Below are 21,352 nucleotides of genomic sequence, written 5' to 3' on the forward strand. Positions count from 1 at the left end.
GAATTGTAGAGCGTATATGCACATTTCTGAAGTGACAATTTAAGGACTTTTTAACACCTCTAAAATGACAAATTAAACATGGGCCAAATTGTCAAATATTAGAGGCAGAAATTGTGAAAATAGCAGATCCACATGCTCACAACACCTCACGTAGATCATGTAGATCTGCTATTTTCACAATAGAACTATGCTATACAAAATGTAATGCCTCAACTCTTAGTGCTCGTCAGGTTGGGGGTCCCCAGTTAAAATATGATTATTTTGGAGGTCGCGGCCTGAAAAGTTTGAGAACCGCTGCTTTAAGTAAAACATGTGAGTACTTTTTCCCACCGCTGAATCTTACCCTCTTGGCCGTCGGGTTCAGCCTGCTCCTCCCTCTGCTTCTGCTTGAACCTCATGTTGCCATAGTGCATGATGGCCCCAGTCAGCTTGTAGATGCCGTTCTTCTCCTCTTGGGTGAAGCCCAGCACATCAAAAGCATCCTAGAACAGGAGATGATAGTTGGGCAAGTTCAGGGGTGTCGCCACCAAATTCTGGGCCATGGGTACTTTAACTATTGAAAAATAGCAGATATACAAGCTCACAGCGAGCTTTATTTTCATATGAAGGACCTCCAAAATTATATGTATTTGGCCATGGACCCCCCCATCTCAAAATATTTAATTCCAGGAAAATACACATATTCAAAGATTTGCGCACAAATCTTTCACGACTCTTCAAAAATAGCAGATATAAAAGCTCGCAGCGTGGTACTCGGTGCAGCGCTGTGAGCTTGTATAGCTGCTATTTTTAAAGGGGGCCACATAGAAGATATTAAAAACACCCAAGGGCCGACTACATCTCCTGACATAATGTACTTTCGGACCATGACAAAGTCACGTACATATGCATTGCATTTAAACACATTCATTTAACTATCATCATCAATATGTAATATCAATGGTCTTTTGTCAGGTGTGTGCTCTGAGCAAAACACAAATCATCTCTTTATGTGAAATAGCCTTAGTTCACATTACCAAATGTAACCAGACGTGCAAGTAAAACAAACCATAAAATAGCCTTTCTTTGACCCCTTCAGAATGAGAATTAAAATATGCTCTTGTTATAAAATATTCTTAATTGACGGTGCTGGTGGGCCGTTTATAATACAATTTAGGAATGAAGCAGCGGGCCGTATAAAATTTGTCCTCGGGCCGCACTTTGGGCACCTCATACTGTGTTTGGTTAATATTATAGTACTTTATTACTATAATTTATGTTGTGATATAAATATTATAGTAGTATTGACTTCATTGTGAAATGACAGTGGTAACAAATGTTCGTTCTTTCTTTCTTTCTTTGCTAATCCACAAATCCACCTACATCAGTAGCGCACAGCTCATCAGAATCATTGATGGAAGTTACAGCGATCTCTCCTTGGGAGATGAAGGCATAATCGTAGGGATTGCTGGTGATGAGCAGCATCTCTGTGAAGCATCAAGAATAGTACTTTAATTGTTAGCATTATACTGAGTATTAAGTGTTATTCAAACACTCAATTCCCCGGCCGGGTCATACCAAAGACTATAAAAATGGGACCCAATGCCTCCCTGCTTGGCACTCAGCATCAAGGGTTGGATTGGGGGGGTTGATCACCACCACCAATGGGGATCCTGTCTGTCTGTCTGTCTGTCTGTCTGTCTGTCTGTCTGTCTGTCTGTCTGACCAGCTCAGTGGCCTTGTGGTTAGAGTGTCCGCCCTGAGACTGGGAGGTCGGGGGTTCAATTCCCCGGCCGGGTCATACCAAAGACTATAAAAAAATGGGACCCAATGCCTCCCTGCTTGGCACTCAGCATCAAGGGTTGGATTGGGGGGGTTGATCACCACCAATGGGGGTCCAGGGACTGCAGATGAAAATTAGCACGCGGCGGGCTAACTCTGGCTCATTTACATTGAAGTGAAAACTGACATGTCCATTAATGAGCACGGTCCCTGTCAAATAAACAGATCTTAACTCTTAAATGGCATGACATTGTGTTGTGTTTCGATATTCACCCAGCAGTTCTGGCTTCTGTTGAGACAGAATCTGGTAGAAGATGTGGTAGTCTCTCTCAGCTTTCAGCTGAAATGTGACACGGGACTTCTCTAGCAGATCTGAAAGGCATGGCAGTTTTAACTGTATTTTCTTTTTCTTTTCTTTTTTTAATGTTTTACTGTTTAAATGCATCAGATATAAACATCACTTGTATACTTACAAGTCTCAATATCAGCAGAGGACAACTTGCCACTCATACCAAAGTGAATTCGGATGAATTTACCCTAAGAAATATGAAGGGCAGATTGGTTTGCTGTTTCTATTTACAATGACCTTTGCGCGCAAGCGTAATTTGTATAGGGTTGATGGGTTTAATAAACCCAAGGGCCCCCCTACTGGGGACAGTATTATAAATTCATAGGCTATTATATCGTCATTGTCGTGCAGAAACCTTGTATCTCCCAGTTTCAAATTTGTATGTTTTTTTCGCAAACTAAAGCCCTGAATCATCATACAAGGCCGTCGCACCAAGGTAGTGAAAACAGCAGATCTACAAGCACACAACGCCTCGCGGTGCGAGGCGTTGTGTGCTTGTAGATCGGCTGTTTTCACTAGTTTAAATCATTTTCAAAATGATAAATGCAAGAAGAAGAGTTTTGGACAAGCCAAGGTTTCCACTCGACAACGACGATATGTATTTTGTCATTTCCAATATATCATGGGTCTCTAATCTCCTAATCTATGGGCCCCCCTCACGGCAGTACAGGGCCCTTTTCATCTGAAAACCCATGCAGAATAAGATCTAATTTCGCCCCTGCCTTTGCGTGTATAGGTTGGGGTGGTGAACTTACAAATCTGGAGGAATTGTCATTCCTGATGGTCTTGGCGTTGCCAAAAGCCTCCAGAGCAGGGTTAGCCTGGATGATTTGATCTTCAAGGGTTCCCTGGAGATGAGCAGAGAGGGTTTTACTGTATAGTTAAATAACCCATTAAGAATTGGAACGTTTTAACCACTTTAATCATTATTTTATACTTTGGCTATTGGCTTTTTTTTTTTATTATTATTATTATTATTTTTCTTTGCTAATCTTTCAATATATCTTTTTTAAAGCGAACATTTGTAGACTCCACCTAAACCCATAGCACTACTGAAACACTCAATGACCATACAGGAAGCTAGTTAGTGTTTGTTTTTTAGGTTTTTAGAATCCTTCTTTTCTTTACTGATTTATTGTTTTTTAGATTGATATTCATATGCATTTGTTATATTGTTGTTGATGTTCTGACGTTCTGACATGTTATCTTGTTTATTATAGTGATGTATTATCTGTTTATTGTAAGTCGTTTTGGATTAAAAGCATCTTCTAAATGCCTAAACTGTAACTGTAAACTGTAAACTCAAATATTTGCTTCTGGGGGCTCCCTAGCTGATACATAATATTTTGCGATGGGTGTCGGCGACCAAATACATATAATTCCAGGGGTACTTGACTTGAAAATAATTGAGAACCACCGACATAGAAATATCAAAAACCTTAGAAGGATTTAGAAGACATTTATAGAATCGGGTAAAGAATATTCAAAGACTTGCACAAATTGTCACGATTCTTCAAAAATAGCAGATCTACAAGCTCGCAGCTGGTTCAGTCAGATAACTCACGATAAGATTGAAACAATGTTTATTATTATAAATGAGTAATACAAGTGTATATGTCACATTTAGTATGGCGTCGGCTCTGCTTCTCCCTGCTCCGCGCAGCACAGAAGAACATCAAAACCATTGGAGCAGGGAGATACAATATATATATAATATATATATAAACACCCCCATGGGGGACAGAATAAGCAGAGCCTACTGGTGGTGCTGGGGAGGCGGTGGGGGCAAGCAAGCGCATATCACAACCGACCTGGAAAGCAGCAGCAGGAGAATGACAGACTGAGCAGGATAAGTAGCTTGGCAAGTGATCAGCTGACTGACAGCTGACTGCCACGTCACTGACTGACAGCTGACTGCCACGTCACCTGTGACGTGCGACTGACTTAATAGCGTTGAAACATTGTTGTACAGAATGCACCCGCATTGACCCACTCAAGTTATGCTGGCTGAACCCATTCCGCGGGCTACATCCATATATATAAGCTGGGAGCTTGTAGATCTGCTATTTTGCAATAGTTAAAGCATAAAATAATGGTTAAAGTGGTTAAAATGTAGTTACACACTTGCGCTCCAGATCTTAAAGGGGTTAAGTCGGGCACCATTGATTTTACTGAAGTTAACAAGATTTTGATATAAAACAAACCTTTTTCTCTTTTTCCGGGTCCTTCTTTCCAGTAGTTACAGCTGCAATGCTGGCAAAGTACTGGATGACTCTTTTGGTGTTCACAGTCTTTCCAGCACCAGATTCTCCACTGATGGTAGAAGAACAAGTTTGTTGTTTTTTAGTTTGTTTCTTTCAGGAAATGTAAAAGATGATTTTTATTTTTATTTTTAAATATAGCAATGTTTTACTCTACTCACGTGATCAGGACAGACTGATTCTCCCTGTCTGCAAAAGTTAAAGACAAGGTTAGGTGATATGTGGTACTAATTTGGGCAGTCACATACCTATATGTAAATATATTGGTGGACACTCCGGTGTTTTGTAACCTACAGCAGTGGTTCCCATGCAAACCTTTTAGCTCGAGACCCCAAAAATGTGACGCTTGACAAGCTTACAACACATCACTAATTTATGGAATTTCTTAGATATTTTAATTTTTATTCATATTCAAAAATCATTGATTTCTTTTTTTTTTTGCTTTTTTTTTTGTTTTGACATTCACTCATGACCCATAAAAATGTGTCCGCAACCCACAAATTGGTCCCTACCCACTGTTTGGGGACAGTGATCTAGTCACGTTAGAAGAAGGTTTAACTTCACAGTACCTGACAACATGTATTGGTAGGCATTGTCGGAGATGGAGAAGATGTGAGGGGGAGCTTCACTCCTCTTCTTGCCTCTGTAGGCGTTGACCACTGACTGGTCGTACACTGGCAGCCACTTGTAGGGGTTGACAGTCACACAGAACAGCCCAGAGTAGGTCTGTGGAGGAAGCCATTGTCACATTAGTGAAAGGCACATCAACTAAAATCTTCAGCTTCAGAGATGAAGCAGCCCCCCCCCCCCATGCACTATTGTATAAAGTTGTGTTGCAGGTTAAACCTTATCATAGATAGCTTCATAGACTTGTTTAGTCTGTTAGTGTTTGTTGTTTATTCAGACATTTAACCTCTTAGGCATTTGCGTGAAACATCTTCTCTGTATCGTCTGAGAATGGCCACTGGGAGCGCCGTACTAATGCATTGTCAATGGAAGGTTGTTTGGTGTTTTGTCGTTGCCGTGTCTCTTGGCCAAAAGACAGGCTGCGGTTGAGCTTGAGACACGGCAACGACAAAAAACCAAACAACCTTCCATTGACAATGCATTAGTACGGCGCCCCCAGTGGCCATTCTCAGACGATACGGAGAAGATGTTTCACGCATATGTGTGAGTCCAGCCTTAACCCTTTCATGGTTCTCTCAACCAAATGGTAGAGCACATTTTAAGTCCATATTTCTCATTGAAAACAATGGTGAAATGAACTCAACCTCATTCAGCCATCTCTACCATTTGGTTGAGGTGCTCCTGACACCCATTTATTTTTAATAATATTTTATTGTACTTCATTACTTCATTTTTTTGTATACACACAGACTCGCCTGATTGGCTGAATGGTTCTGAACCAGGCCACCACCCACCACGTGCCCCAAACCTACAGCCCTGATTGACTAGCCCTTTCATCGGGCGAGTGGAAAAAGCTTATTTAATGTGAAGGACCAGACTTCACTACAACACCACTACCGCCAGGGGGTGGTGTTGAGTGCAGTCTGGTTTATTAGCCAGGCAACTGTTGTAACTCCGAGGACCCCCTAGGGGTCCCAGACCCATAATCCTCATCCTCACATTTGGTTGCAATGACTCACATAGATCATCCAGGCAGCGTAACGCTCTTTGAGGTTAAACAGCACGGCAGGCTCATGGAGGAAGGTGAACATCGCCATGTCTTCAATTTTGTCATACTTTGGCGGGTTCTGGGGATGGATGTTTTCCTCCTTATGGGTCGTTTCCTGGAAAGAAAAGACCATGATGGTATGTTTCGTTCATAGTCATATTTAACCCCAACCATAGTATTTTTGTTTAAAAAATATTTGGACATTTTACAATGACTACAATGATGGAAAAGGTACTCAAATTATCAATACTGCGGTGTACAAGTAAAAGTCCAGAATTCAAAATTTACATGAGTCCCGTTTCAAGTTTTAAAATGTATAAAAACCTTTTGAAAATAGCAGATCTACAAGCTCACAACGACACATTGTGAGCTTGTAGATCGGCTATTTTCGAACGGCCGAAATGTATATAGTTTTGAAGTGGTTAATGTAGGCCTATGGTTTGTTATAATTATCGAAGTCTTCAGAGTAACTAGTAACTAAAGTTTTCAAATAATTGTGGTGGAGTAAAAGTACAAATTTTGCCTCTGAGATGCAATGGAGCAGAAGTAAAAGTATTGATGTTTGGTAAAAGTAAAAGTAAAAGTACCTCAAAATTGAACTAGTGAAAACAGCAGATCTACAAGCACACGCGGTGCGAGGCGCTGTATAGATCGACTATTTTCAGGAAGGTTTTGGACATTCCAGCTTTCCACCTATTCGACATATTTATCAATAATTGCCAACATTGTTCTCCCACCACTCATGGCAACTTTCCTTCATTCATACGTGACACACTTACTTTTCCAAACTCAGTCATGACGGTGACTTTGTCCCCATCTCTAGTGATGACCTGAGCCTTGACATACTCGACCTCGGGGTCGGGACAGAAGCACTCTTTCTTCATGTCGAACGGACGGGTCTGGGCCTCCAGGCGCTCCCTGTCTGACTTTCGCAGGAAAGAAGCTGCCAACCCAAACTCTGCCATCAAGGCGTCCCCCATCTCTACGTTCTTGGATGATTACCTGCAAACATTTACCAAGCATATCGTCACTGTTGGGCAGAAACCTTGTATCTCCAAGTTTCAAATTTGTATGTTTTTCCGCAAAGTGAAGCACTGTTTCATCACACAAGGCCGTCACACAAAAGTAGTGAAAACAGCTGATAACGCGGTGTACAAGCACACCGCGAGGCGTTGTGTGCTTATAGATCGGCTGTTTTCACTAGTTTAATTTTTTTAAATGATAAATGCGAAACAAACGGTTTTGGACATACAGGGTTTTCACCCGACAACGACGATATACAACACCTAAACATCCAAACTCCAAAATTGCTTCAAACATTAGTTTTCTCTCTGAAGTCATTTTTCATATAACGACAAGATTTCCCAGTGTCACTGAATAGCGTCACCCCCAGGACTCACCTAACCGAGACTATCTGACCTCAGCTCACTTTAGGGTAGAGGACAGAGTATAGCAACATGCAATGGGGCCTTGTCTTTGTCAGGGGACCAGTGGCACCAGTGCCCAACTGCCCATGTATCTGTAAACTATACAAAGAGTGAGAAATGCCTACCGGGCCGCCAGCGTGGCGGTCCGGGCACCCTAGGCTCCAATGCCAGCCTGAGGGCGTGTCGCTGGTTCGAATCCCGTTCCCAACGCATCACTCACTCCTCATCGCTCTCCCCATTTCCTGTCAGTCTACTGTCCTATCAATAAAGGCATAAAAGCCCCAAAATAAATCTTAAACAAAAAAACAAGAGTGAGAGCACAACAACAGAGGGAGCTCCACTGATGTCGTACCCACCCAAATTCTGAACAAGCGCGGGGAAGAATGCGTTCTGCCACCGAAATATGGAAGGCGCTACTACCAGCCATTAAACTTTCGCGACTCCCTATCATTCAAAACCACCCTAAAAGAGGACCTGAGCGCAAATTGCAACAGGACCCTATAGATATGGCTTCTAACTTGCCACCAGTGAGTGCCAAGTTCATGGTGTGTGTTCCAACTTCAAATGGACCTGAGTTACAACCTACTGTACTTGGACCACTGGGACCACTTACTCATTATCTCCATTAACTCAGAGGCAGTATCCTCTGAAACGGTCGTTCTCAAAAGAAAATTGGCTCAGGAGGGACATCGATAAACTTTTTCACCCACGGCACCCCTGAATTACATTGTTACTTTACAGTACCTTACATTTATGTCAAACATGTAAATCTTTCCCCTTAAGATACATTAAGTCAAACTTGAGTATCCGTTTCCATTAGGACAGATAAAAAATAACTTTTATACTTGAGTTCAATCACTTAAACCTCAGCATCCCTATTCTGGGGGGAACATTCACAAAGAATAGCGGATCTACAAGCTCTAAACGCGTCACATTGTGATGCTTTGTGAGTTTGTAGATCTGCTATTTTTTGCCAAAGAGACTTGGTGTACTGTAGGCTGAAAAAGATAGCACCGTGTACACTACAGTGCAACTCCATTTTACTAATACCGGTAAGTGGTTAAACTGAAGTGGTATTAATACATTCCAACCATTATCCAAGTATTCTGAGGTACCCCTGGACTGTTGTCATGGCACCCTAGGGTGCCATGGCATCCACTTTGCGAAACCCTGCTCTGAAACCGTTGTTTCATTGAACAAGTCTTTTTGAAAAGCTATTCAAGTTGGCTGACCAGAAAGTGCATCACGCAACAGTGACTTGCCTTGCCTTGAAAACCAGTTGGATGTCGACTCAGATGAGGTGGTCTCTGAGGGAAACTGTGAACATGGATATAAACAAATGAATAGCACAATCCAACCCATATACTGTAGTGTATGCTATCCATAAATGATCAACTTGTTTCGCCTCTCCAGTCTATATCTCCCTGTCATCTCTTACCGTCAAGTGTCCGTGCGTCCTGTGTTCCCCCAGCGCTGGTACTTTCTGTTTATAAAGGCTAGCATCGGACCATGTTTGGAAGGAGCTCATAAATCTTATTATTACATACTGTGTGGTTGTTCCGTTTTTGGGGGGGTGGAGGTGTGTAAATCTGAACCAATAGGGCCTGATACAATGAGCTATGATTGAGGTCAGAGCAGGGGCGTCACAATGGGGGGGGGGAAAGTGGGACTGAGTTACTAGGGCCCAAGGTGGAGGGGCCCCTAGTAACTTTAGCTATTGAAAAATAGCAGATATACAAGCTCACAGCGCGGCACCGAGTGCCGCGCTGCGAGCTTGTAGATCTGCTATTTTTTTTAAAGTCGTGAAAACAAGTGCAAATCTTTGAATATATGTATTTTTTAAGCGAACATATGTAACTCAGATTTTGCTTCTGGTGGGTCCCTGGAACTAAATATTTTGGACAAATACATATCATCTTGGGAGTCCTTGACATGAAAAAGTTTGAGCACTGCTGACATGGAAAACATAGGTTTCTTCCACACATTTTCAAGTATTTTCAAGAATAGCAGATCTGCAAGCTCGCAGCGCGGCACTCGGTGCCGCGCTGTGAGCTTGTATATCTGCTATTTTTCAATAGTTAACATTCATGGGGGGCCCCGCAGTGAATCCTTGTACCCAGGGCCCAGAATTTGGTGTGACGCTCCTGGTCAGAGGAGGGGAACACATGGAGAGCATCACCCCTATTGTTTCACCTCCTATTTTGGAGTATCCAATCAGATGGCTTTGTGTGATGCTATTAAAGATTTGATAGCACGAGCTTTGTTCCCCACCTCATGCACTGCGCTGTAAAAAGGTGGTTGCATTGTGGCATCTTAAAATCATCTAATTTAAATTCCCATCTCACCCTAAACTGTGTTCTCTCAAGATTCACTAATTAATGTACAGGTATAACCAGCTGTTACATGGCTTTCCGGTGTATTTTACACGTCAAATCCCTGTGACTTGATTTTAAAAGTAAGTGTCACAAAGTACAGCTGTTCAAAATCACTCTGTCTACCCCAAACTTTATATGTAGTTTATATAAAGTTTGGGGTAGACAGAGTGATTTTGAACAGCTGTGGGAGATGCCATGGAAATAACTACCTAATAATAATAACAAATAATATATGGTTAAAGAAAATCTTTGTAAATAATGTATGGGAACTATGAATTATTATTAATATTACTACTTTAAATAGGCATGTGCAGGTGGTATGTGTGTGAATGTGTGTGAATGTGAGTGTCTATGTCTTTATGTATTGTATGTAAAACAATAAAATATATATATATAAAAAATAAAAATAAATGTCACAAAGTAATGACAGACAACAATATCTTCCATGTGATAAATGGATCTATACAAATGTTATCCATTGATTTTAGTGTGTATGTACGTTATGAAATGTGCTTAATCATCTAGGGGATATTCCAGGTTGTTAAAGATGCAGACAGCTGCACATGTTTTCCGTTGTTCACGCTATATTGGCACTAAGCCCTGACCTCAACAACACGTTGTGTTTGTGACAAGAGTGGTATTGCTTTCTGCTCTTTCTTTCTTCTCTCTAGATTCACAAAAGAAAATCAAGAAGCGTTTACAGGCGTTTCCTGGGCATTTAACCCATCAAATCATCAATTTAATAATAATAATAATGATAATAATGTCCTTATGGTACTTTTTAATCTATCATAACTGTTGAAACAAAGTAGTGAAAGTCTACAATATCTTCCACGTAATCTATTTAAAATAATATCCAGGGATCCTGGGATTTTAGTGTTCACAATGTTATTATTATTATTTTAATCAAAATGTGTATAATCATTCCAGTCAATCTTCTATTTTCTTAAATATAGGCCTACAGACAGTTGCAGCCGTATGTATTGTTCACTTTTATAGTACTTTGACACTACATCTACAAGGTCAATAACTCTATAACTCTACACCACATTGTGTTGGTGATGGGACTCATGGGAGTGGCATTGTTTGCCTCGCTCTATCCTTGAGGACAAAGATAAAGCTGTGAAATAGTTTTTGGATTCCTTCTGGCCATTAAGCATACTTGACAGTAGACTTGTATCATGTGCTTGTATTTACCTGTGAATAATGTAGGACACTTACACATATGGAATAAGCCAAGGCATCAACTTAAGTCATCAACTTAAGTCATTAAGGTCTACCATAATTAATATAAAAAAATACAAATGTTCATTATTAGTTCTGTAGATTAAATATTTTGACATCCATCTGCAAACTCAAAAACAAAATGTTTTTCTTTCACCCCAGAGGTCTTGAAATTATCATTGTATAAGTAGTACCAAACTTAGTGCCTACTCTGTATTAATATAACCATCAAGCTCTTTATATTGTGCTGGACCAAAGGTTTTCACCTTTGTGAAAACAATGTGAGTCGAAGTCAAGGGTCGATGACGGTGAGCTGTGCATCAGGGAAAGTGCAAAGCTGTCTGCAAGGTGATATGCAAGGTGATGATTTGGGCCAACAAGACCTGGCCAATTATCAACAGAAACATTTTCAACTGGGTAGTGCTAACGCACCCCTTCAACCTTACACTCTTCTGTGGAACATTCCAGTCCCAGTTAAGGGTTCCAAGAGTCAGCCATCATGAGTTGCTACTGCAGGGTTCAACCAAGTAGGCTATGACATGTCACTGTGACATGTCATACTTGAACAAATAGACCTCAACAGACTCACCTGCCATCCTTTGTCTATCTTAGCCAGGGGCGTCACAAGGCGGCGAAAAAGTGGGACTGAGTTACTAGGGCCCAAGGTGGAGTGGCCTTAATTATTGTATAATTTAATATTGAAAAATAGCAGATATACAAGCTCAGGTGCGGCACTGAGTGCCGGTGCCGCGCTGTGAGCTTGTAGATCTGCTATCTTTTAAAAGTTGTGCAAATCTTGGAATATATGTATTTTTTAAGCGAACATTAACTAACATTTTGCTTCTGGGGGGTCCCTGGAACTAAATATTTTGAGATGGGGTCTGTGGCCGAATACATCTAATTTTGGGGGTCCTTCACATGAAAAAGTTTGAGCACCACTGACATAAACATACCGGTAGATTTTTCAAAAAACCTTTGAAGGATTTGCAAAAATGTTTTCAAAAATATCAGATCTACAAGCTCTCACATTTTCATCATAATTATACAGAAGGCCTAGGTTATAAGCGTGTGTGACAAGGAGTAACATGTCTTTCAAGAGTAGTTATAAATACTGTGATAATTTGTATTAAACATCATTGGGGAAAGGGTTATCTCCTCTAAGACCTTTGCATTACAGTCTTGTCTACCCTTGAGTGTTTGATTAGCTTCCAGGGCTAAACATGGTCCTGGTGGTTCGCCAAATGACAGTGCAGCTTTTCACATTTGCGGTGCCCCCTATGGGCAGAACAGATGACACTATTTGCAGGTGCACTCCTGTGATTCTAATTTGGGGATGCCCACACATTTTAACAAACTGTTGTTGCGAGGCCCCTCTCTCCCTCAATGTGTGATGGGTAGATAGTAGGGGTGTAACGATATAATAACTGCATCGAAATATCGTTTTTAACTAAAAAATCGAAGTATATCGAAATGAAAACAGCTAAAATGTAATCGTATCGTTTGATTTTGTATCGTATCGAATCGGCAGTGCAAAGAATCGATTGTATCGAGACTACTTGTGCATTGTATTTAGTATTTAAGAAGAAAAAATTAAAAAGAGTGGTTTAATTACTTTCCCTTTACATACTGTAGCTACACTGGTCTATCGATAAATGTGTGTTATCTCTGGGTTCATGTCAAGGTGCAGGTTTGTCAATATACAATGTCCATGTATTTGGCAGATAATCACTGTTTTTACTTATTTATTTCCATAATAATACATGTTTCCATTAAAAACCTGCACTATCCACACCTTTCACACAGATTTAATTTCTTTGCTTAATAGTTACTATATCGATTTTAAATCATTGAATCGAATCATATCGTGTCGCCATGAATGAACCAATGTCGTCCATGTATCGTATCGTCAACCATGTATCGTGATATGTATCGAATCGCTATTAAAATGTATCGTTACACCCCTAGTAGATAGATCGAACGCTACTTTCTTTTTCTTTTTTCTTCTGAAATCTGAAAATCTCTGGTTTGTGCACGTTTTGGACAAGATTTGTAGTAGTAGGGAATATATACTGTATATATAGTATATAGTATATATATATATATATATATATATATATATATATATATATATATATAATTTTTTTCTGAGTCTACAGTTATAGGGATATACCCTGGGATATACAGTATAGGGTTTAAGAACTGGTTGAGTGGCACAATCCAAATTTAAGTTCTTTATGTGGTGCTGAACAAAGGATTCCATCTACTGTTTACAGTGTGACACAAGGTCAAGAGTTGATGTCAGTAAGTAATTACTGTGCATTGTATGGAAAGTGTAAGGTGCAGCCTGCAAGGTGATAAATTGGGAAGCAGCTTTTCAACTGGGTGGTGCTAACTTAGACCTTTAACCTTGGATTCCTCTGCGGGACATATCGGCCCCTGCCAAGGGTTCCAGGAGTCAGCTGTCTTCAGCTATTTAATGCTGCAGGGTTCTTCTGTGACGTGTACGAGAACAAACTGACCTTAACTGACTCACTTGACTCATCTGAAATGTTTTGGTCTAGTTTTAGTTGACTACATTTCATAAGATTCGAGTCAACTAATTCTGCACTGGATTTAGTCAACTCAAATCCAATGGGTTTAGTTAAAGGGTATAGGTCATTCATCATTCTTGAAAATTTTCTGTTAAAATAGACTTTCTCCTGCAAACTCCGGTATGCAATCATAGCCAGTTGGAATGAATATGAGAAATATTGAATCATACATTTTGATCACATGACTCAGGAAATAATGTGTAACAATTTGTGTGAATTCTGGACAAAATCTGCAGGAGTAGAGTGTTTTGTACAAAACTCGAGATTGCGGAAAATCTAGTTTGGCAGAAATTGTATTGTTGTGTCCTACAGTATGGGGAGTTGCATCTAAGGAAACAAAATGTTGACTGTACGACCTATGGTTCAAGATTTAAAGGGCCCAAGCGGTGCTTGGGCCTGCTAGGAAACTAAGTCTGATGGCGATTGGTCTGGTCAGTGGTGTCCTAGATTAGCTGCACACGCACGCACGCACATACGGTACGCACGCTGCAAGATATCTGTCTAGAGTAGTTAGCAGTTTCAAGTGTTAGGCTATATACGAAGTGATAATTGTCAGGGTCAGACAATGTATTTCCTCTAAGACCTTTGCATTGCTGATAAGAAGGCTCTTTCAACACTCATGTCTTCCTGACTAACCTTGAGTGTCTCTGATTAGCGCTGAACATTGCAACCTACTGTAGGCCTGCTGTATGTTAGGGGTCCAATTCTCAGCTGTCTTGCAGTCTCGGGCATGTATAGGAGGGGAATTAACCCTCACTCTGTATATTTCAACATCCCGACACTCGTCCTTACTTCTTGTATACTTGAATAGTGGAAAGAGACACATTTAAAAGAAGATTTTTTTTAGAACTTGTGTGGAATAACTATAACAGCATTACAAAGAGCTTCTATGACTTGCACGTTTTAAAAATAAAAATATTTTACAGAATGTCTGTCCGTCTGATCGTCTGTCTGCATGCTGACATCACTGATACACAGTGTCGCCGCCATGGCAACAGCCGCATGCTGAAACAATTCCCAAATTTGGAGATGAGCATGGTGACATCACTGATACTACACAGTGTCGTCACCATGGTAACAACCGCATGCTGAAACAATGCCCAAATTTGGAGATGAGCATGCTGACATCACTGATACTACACAGTGTCGCCACCCATGGTAACAACCGCATGCTGAAACAATGCCCAAATTTGGAGATGAGCATGGTGACATCCACCATGGTAACAGCCGCAAGATGAAACGATGCCCAAATTTGGATATGATGTCCTCCATCTGTCAGTATGCTGACATCACTGATAATAAACAGTGTCGCCACCATGGTAACAGCCGCATGCTGAAACAGAGACGGTATGCCTCAGGAAAGAAATAAATTGGGGGTGGGACTCATTGCATTACAAAAGGCCACAGACACTGAGATAGTGATATGACATTTGATGGCCTTGTGTTGTAATATGGTCGTAACCAACAGTGACATACAGTACGTGACACAGTGCCTCATCAGAACTTGCTTTGTGTCGTCCGAGGACATGCTTAAAATTAGGGGTGTCTTCTAAAAATCGACGAATCGACGCGTCGTTTTAAGAATCGACGCCAATTGTTTGAGTCGAAGCGAAAATATATATATTTTTTATATCACCAGTTATAGCCTACTACTGCCAGTACTGCGGTGCACTGCTGGACTGGTGTGGTGTCATGTACTTCCAATGAGAAGTAGCAATTGGCAAACAGTTATTTATTGTCTCGCACCAGCGTCGGGTTGAAAGTGAGACGGAACGGCCAGAACGGTTCAGAACCGCCGCTTCGTTAAAACATTCAGAGCCGGGACAGTGTTCCGTTAAGAGGAGGAAGCACACTGTCAAAATCCCATATTAAATAACCTGCCACAGCACAAACGCGCGTCCACGAAGTAGTAAACAATCTTCTAAAGTCAAATTAACATGTACACAAGTGTAGGCTACAAGTTACATTTTCTAATTAAAGTGCTTCTGAATTGTTCCAGTGTTGTAATCCATGATGAATGATTGTGTTTCGCTGTGTTTGCGTCCATGACATGTCCACACTGCTGGCTCAAGCGGGAGCTGTGCCTCCACCTGTTTATGATCAGTTTCTGAAATGAATCCGTTCTCGACACTGACTCATTACTCTGTCAGTGCTCCGTGTCCCGCGACTGCGGACTGGATCCCATCGTTCATTTAAAAGAGCCGTTCAAGAGAGCGGAATCGTTCGCGAATGTCTCATCTCTACTGCACGCTGCAGACAGTGCAGAGAGACGGGGCAGAGTTGAAACAGCGGAGATGTTTTATTTGTTTTAACGGTGTGTTATAACTCTATGGTTGTACACTGCTATGCAGATAACATTTGTGCTCGCGCACCGATATCACCGAAAACACTGTGTATTCAATTCATCTCTTAATGTATTATTCTATTATGTTGACGTGGTTTAAAGCAACACTTTTTTTTTCTTTTTTTTTTACACAAAGTAGACTATAAAACGATTCGTCGACGCGTCGGATTAACCCCCGCGACTCGAATCGACTTCATAAATCCTGTGTCGAAGACAGCCCTACTTAAAATACTGTGGCATGCTGCAATGCAAAATCTAGGGATGGGACGATAAGCGATATTATCGTTTATCGTGATAAAAAACACTCACGATAATCGTATTGTGGAGATTTTATTTATCGTCCTCCGTCATGCACTGGGATCAATTCACCTTTTATTTGCCGAGCTGCATATCCGGTACCACTTAAACCCTCTATAATTGGTAAAAAGTTACTTATAATATACGTACTTGATATAGTCTTTTTTTCCACTCTCTATCAAATGTCTTCGCCAAAAAATAGCCGATCTACAAGCTCACAACGTGTCGCATTGCTGACGTCACTCGTTTGCGACTCTCTTTCTTTATTTACTAGCCTAGCTCGGCGGTGTTTAGCCATTAGCTTAGCCATAAGCTTAGCCATTAGCTTACTATGAGCGTTTATCGTGGGCTTGCCCAGGCCTTACGGCCTGGGCATAAATATAACGATTGCATTCACCACGGCTTCGTAACTCGCGCGGCGCTCCGCCGGCCGCGCGGCCCTGGCCCGCTCTTCGCGGCCACTCGCGCCTGCGGCGCTCGGGGGCGAAGAGCTGGCCTTCGCGCCGCTTGCAATGTCGTGGACAATCGAGCGGCTCCGCCTGGAGGACGTTGTTGTGGCGACCGCTTGTTGGTTTGTTGGTTCCTCCTATATATAATCATAATAGTAGATAATCAATATTTCATAGGGGGGAAAATCATGGCACCCCATCTTTAATGGTGGTGGAGATTCAGTGGTGCTTCCTCCATCGATCGTGCTTGATGTGATCGTAACTCCAGAGGTAGCTGACAGCCACGTAGCCCACCAACAACATGGCGACGCCACCGATGCCTCCCTTCTTCACGTTGATGTACTTGTTGAAGTAGCTGTCGTGACCCCTGCGCACGGCCGCCATGGCGCCGCTTGGAGTGAGGTCTCGCCCTCCAAGCCAGCGACCCAGCTCACCCAGTTTCACGTCCATCAACTTCTTCTCGGTTATGGGAACGATTCTGCCCGCTATGGGATCTGGTCTGTCCGCCATCTTGATCGCTAGTGGGAATCTGACTCTGTCACTGTTGCCTATGTACTTGTTCAGTGGTGATGCTCTGGTCATCACTACGAGTCCGCCCACAACCAAATATGGAATTCCAGGTCAGGGCAGTGGTGGAGGAAGCACTCCGATTAAAGTAGCAACACTAACAGGTGGAAACACTCCGTTAAGTCCTGCACAAATATGGAGATGACTGATCATATTAAAACGTTTTGCCTTTATATGCCCATATATGACTTTGTGTGAGTCTGACTCTCAATCAGCTTTGCTGATAGGTTGAAGTGTGTCATGACATCACAAACTGACAAGGTTGACTTCACACAAATGCGAAGGGTATAAGATCCCCGGTGTGGCACCGAAAAAGAAAGAAAGACAGAGAGAAAAGGAGAGGAAAGGAAGAAGAGGAAAGAAAGGTGGTTCATCATCATGACGCTGACAAGGTCTGTGTACAACGTGTTGTTCAGGAGAACATCCACGTTTGTGTTAACCATCATCGTTGGAGCCGTGTGCTTCGAGCGGGTATTTGACCAGGGAGGAGACGCCCTGTTTGAAAGGCTGAATCGGGGGAAACTCTGGAAACACATCAAACACAACTATGAGGAAAAGGACGAATAATAAACAGAGACCATGCAGGGACGTGCTGGGCCCCTGATTCAGCCAGGGAAAAAGAGTTGGAGAGGCCCTCATTGCGCGCTATGGAGAGAGATCTCTCTCTATAGGGCTGCTGCTACTCAAAGATTTGCCATTTCAGATCATGACAAGTGACAAGCCAGTGGGCACATGAGTTCAATTTCGTCGTTGTCGGGTGGAAACCTTGTATGTCCAAAACCGTTTGTTTTGTATTTGTCATTTTAAAAATGATTTAAACTAGTGAAAACAGCCGATCTATTGTGTGCTTGTAGATCTGCTGTTTTCACTACTTTTGTGCGACGGCCTTGTATGGTGAAGCAGGGCTTTGCTTTGCGAAAAAATGTACAAATTTGAAACTTGGAGATACAAGGTTTCTGCCCGACAGTGACGATTTACTTTGTTGACTGCCCAGCCCCCAACATGCAACAAAGGCTGACATTTTATTTTTTTCCTAATGGCCGGCCTGGACCGGCCGGGAATGAACCGGCCATTCGGGAGTTGTCCCGCTTTTCCCAATGGCCAGCACGTCCCTGACAGAGACGATGACTGTGGCCTGGTTTGTAGCAGAGAGGTGGAGGAGGAAGCACTTGTCTCAAAATAAATGAAAGGAATATCTACATACCTATGTCTGTAATCTACATATGTCGAGAACTGACTTCAAACTCGCCACGCAAGTCATGGCCGACCTGAGGGAGTACTGTGCAGTGTCCGGCGTCGAGTCTCGATCTGGCCATGGCCCAAATGTGCCAATCAGGCACATGCACACATAGACATCAAACCCGTCTGTACCCGTCTGTAAAAAGTGCCCTCTCTCTCCAAACCATGCATGAATTCAGCTTTTACTATGGTGAAAGAAAATGTAAAATGCCCCATTTCCCTGCTATACCTGCAGGCAGCGTTCAAGAGAATTGCCTATTTCCGAACTCTCCTGAAATTGAACGCAGCATCTTATGTTGAAAGAATTGCCCTCTCTGTTGCCACATCTCCAGTATTGACTTGATTATGCTTAGTTCAGTGTTGTGGTATCAAGCACCTAAAATAGCCGACCTCCAAGCCGAGCTTGGAGGTCTGCTATTTTCGATATTTTCACCAAAAGGCCCTTTTAGAAATTTCAGCCCCTGCCTCTCTAACATGTCTAGCATGTCCCTGGCACTCCCTGCTGTGCAGTGTCCGGCATCGAGTCCTCTGGCCATGGCCCAAATTGAGCCAATTAATTGCTGTGGTAAAGCTTGCTTCCATTTGAGTCAAAGTAGGCTATAGATACTCATGTCCTGGTCAAGTATTACTCAACTAAAAAATGTGAAAGTTGCTCTGTCCAATTTGTGTACCTTGAGTTGGAGTAATTGCTTTTCAAAAATACATAAGTAGCCTATTCAAAAGTGCATGCTTTTCAAAATGCTCAACTATTCAAAAGTACAAGGTACATTTTATTTTTTATTACCTATATGTTTCTGTATAAAAATAGAGAATTAAGCCCCCCCCCCCCCCCCACCCAAAAAAGAAAACAAAAAAAAAGTAAAAAAAAAAAAAAAAGAAGATCTGTCTCACGTGAAAATGGCATGAGTGATCAATTCACAATCTATTTTTCCCTTCCTAAACATATATTGGAGTCAAAAGTACAATATTTGTCTTTGTCAAATCCAAATACTCACATAAAGTAATAATAATATACATTTATTTGTATAGTAGCACCTTGAAATGCAGCTCAAAGTGCTTTACAGAGCAAAGGTGAAGCACATCTGCTTTACAGAAAGGGTACACATGAAACATTAAAAACTAAACATTTTCAAAACAGTGCGAACATGAATAACAGCACAGAGATTTTAAATATAAAAGCAAGAGTGAAGATATACAGGTATTGAGCTGTGTTTTACTATCCACAGAGGCTGACTTTCGTAGGTGTAATGGGAGTTTATTCCAGGCCCATAGAAACAGAATGCTGCGTCACCATATTTTTTACATGTCATTGTAGGCACATTAAGCAAGGTCAGCACTAGAAGAGAACATATCTAGGCAGGCAGTCATAGAGATACGAAGGTGTCAGACCATTGAGAGCTTTATAAACAAGCAAAATACATTTAAAATCAATCCTAAAAACAACTGGGAGTCAGTGTAGTCAGCTAAGACTGAAGTAATATGTTCTCTCATCTTAGTTTTAGTTAGAACTTTGACTGCCGTGTTTTGAACAAGTTGTAATCTGTCAGTTGTTGTTTTTTGGCAGTCCAGAAAAAAGTGCATTGCAGTAATCAAGGGGGAAATCTCGCTTTTTCGAACGCACATCATTTCGACAATGAAGCGTCGGCAGGTATCGCTACTCACCCCACAGAGGTTAAGGTTAGGGTTAGGTTTGGTTGTCGAAAAGATGACTTGTAGAAATAGCGACACGCTCCCGTAATCAAGCCTAGAGGAGAGAGAAGTCAAAAGCGTTGAACATTTTTGCATTGTCCAGCGACTATAAGTACAGATAGTCTACTCAAAAACATTTGGGTCTACTGTCCACCACATGTAAAAGGGAGATGTGGCCTGGCTTTGTAACAGAAAGGAGGGAGAAGTTATCACCTAAAATGGTGATTCTCAACCTTTTGCAGAGGCCCAAATAAGCCAATCGATTGGCTGAACATGCCCATATCAGGGATGTCCATATATGGGCATGAAAAAGGGACCAGGATTGACAGATATACATATCTCCATGGGCATAAAAGGAAGGGACACAGGCAGACAGAGATCTCCATATATGGGCACAAATGGGATACAGACAGACAGACAGACCGTTAAGGCCTTTGCACACAGGCGCGTTTATCCGTGCGGATAAAACGGAAAATGTCATTTTTTTTAAAGAAAACAATACTTCTCTATGACCTCATGCACACCGGCTCCGATTTTGCCGTGCGGCGGCTGGCTGCGGCAAGTGCGTTTTTTCCCGATCGAACCCAGTTCGATTCATGCGTCTTGTTGCATGCGGTGAAAACTCATTGACCAATCAAAATCAGTTTGATCTCATGACATTTGACCCCATGCCATAAACAAATATGGCGGCCGCTGACAGACTAATCATTTTTGTTTCGGAGCACCCTGAACTTTACGATAAAGGACTAAACGAATACAAAGACGAGCAATTAAAAGACAACATTTGGAGGGGGATTGCCGCCGAACTCGGCCTTGGCGTTTCGGAAGGTAAGTAGTAGCCTATATTTGCAAAATCACATCCAAATGCTCGCCTCAACGAGCATGTTTATATATTCACTTTTGTTCTCTGTCATGTGTTTTGTGCAAAGATGTGCTGAAAAAGCTCAAGTCACAGTGGCGTAACCTCCGTGACACATATAAGAAGAAGAAGAAGGAGGCCAAAACAAAAAGCGGACAGGGGGGGAAGACAAAGAAAGAGTGGATACACATGAAGAGCCTGGCTTTCCTGGATCCCTCTACGGCATCAAGAAGGTAGGCTTCATA

The 21,352-nt window shown here is 41.8% G+C and overlaps 2 protein-coding genes across 2 annotated transcripts in view; one reads left to right on the forward strand and one right to left on the reverse strand.

The window, feature by feature from the left end:
• Nucleotides 1-7,026, reverse strand: part of LOC308286940 (myosin-7-like) — a gene marked incomplete at both ends in the record, with an annotated part of 33,071 nt that extends 26,045 nt beyond the window's left edge. The window contains 10 exons of the mRNA XM_080728062.1: nucleotides 344-482; nucleotides 1,363-1,466; nucleotides 2,035-2,133; nucleotides 2,235-2,298; nucleotides 2,866-2,958; nucleotides 4,315-4,423; nucleotides 4,533-4,560; nucleotides 4,941-5,097; nucleotides 6,018-6,161; nucleotides 6,826-7,026. Coding sequence (XP_080584188.1) covers nucleotides 344-482; nucleotides 1,363-1,466; nucleotides 2,035-2,133; nucleotides 2,235-2,298; nucleotides 2,866-2,958; nucleotides 4,315-4,423; nucleotides 4,533-4,560; nucleotides 4,941-5,097; nucleotides 6,018-6,161; nucleotides 6,826-7,026 — 1,138 coding nt within the window. The remainder of the gene's footprint in view (nucleotides 1-343; nucleotides 483-1,362; nucleotides 1,467-2,034; nucleotides 2,134-2,234; nucleotides 2,299-2,865; nucleotides 2,959-4,314; nucleotides 4,424-4,532; nucleotides 4,561-4,940; nucleotides 5,098-6,017; nucleotides 6,162-6,825) is intronic.
• A 10,672-nt stretch (nucleotides 7,027-17,698) lies between these two features.
• Nucleotides 17,699-17,887, forward strand: LOC308287447 (cytochrome b-c1 complex subunit 9-like; the record flags this gene model as incomplete). Its single annotated transcript, XM_080728620.1, has 1 exon — nucleotides 17,699-17,887. One exon carries the CDS (start codon nucleotides 17,699-17,701, stop codon nucleotides 17,885-17,887), a length of 189 nt encoding a protein of 62 aa, XP_080584746.1.
• Between the last annotated feature and the right edge of the window lie 3,465 nt (nucleotides 17,888-21,352).

The sequence above is a fragment of the Nannobrachium achirus genome, assembly GCF_963921795.1.
Source record: "Nannobrachium achirus genome assembly, chromosome: 6".
Lineage (NCBI taxonomy): Eukaryota > Metazoa > Chordata > Actinopteri > Myctophiformes > Myctophidae > Nannobrachium > Nannobrachium achirus.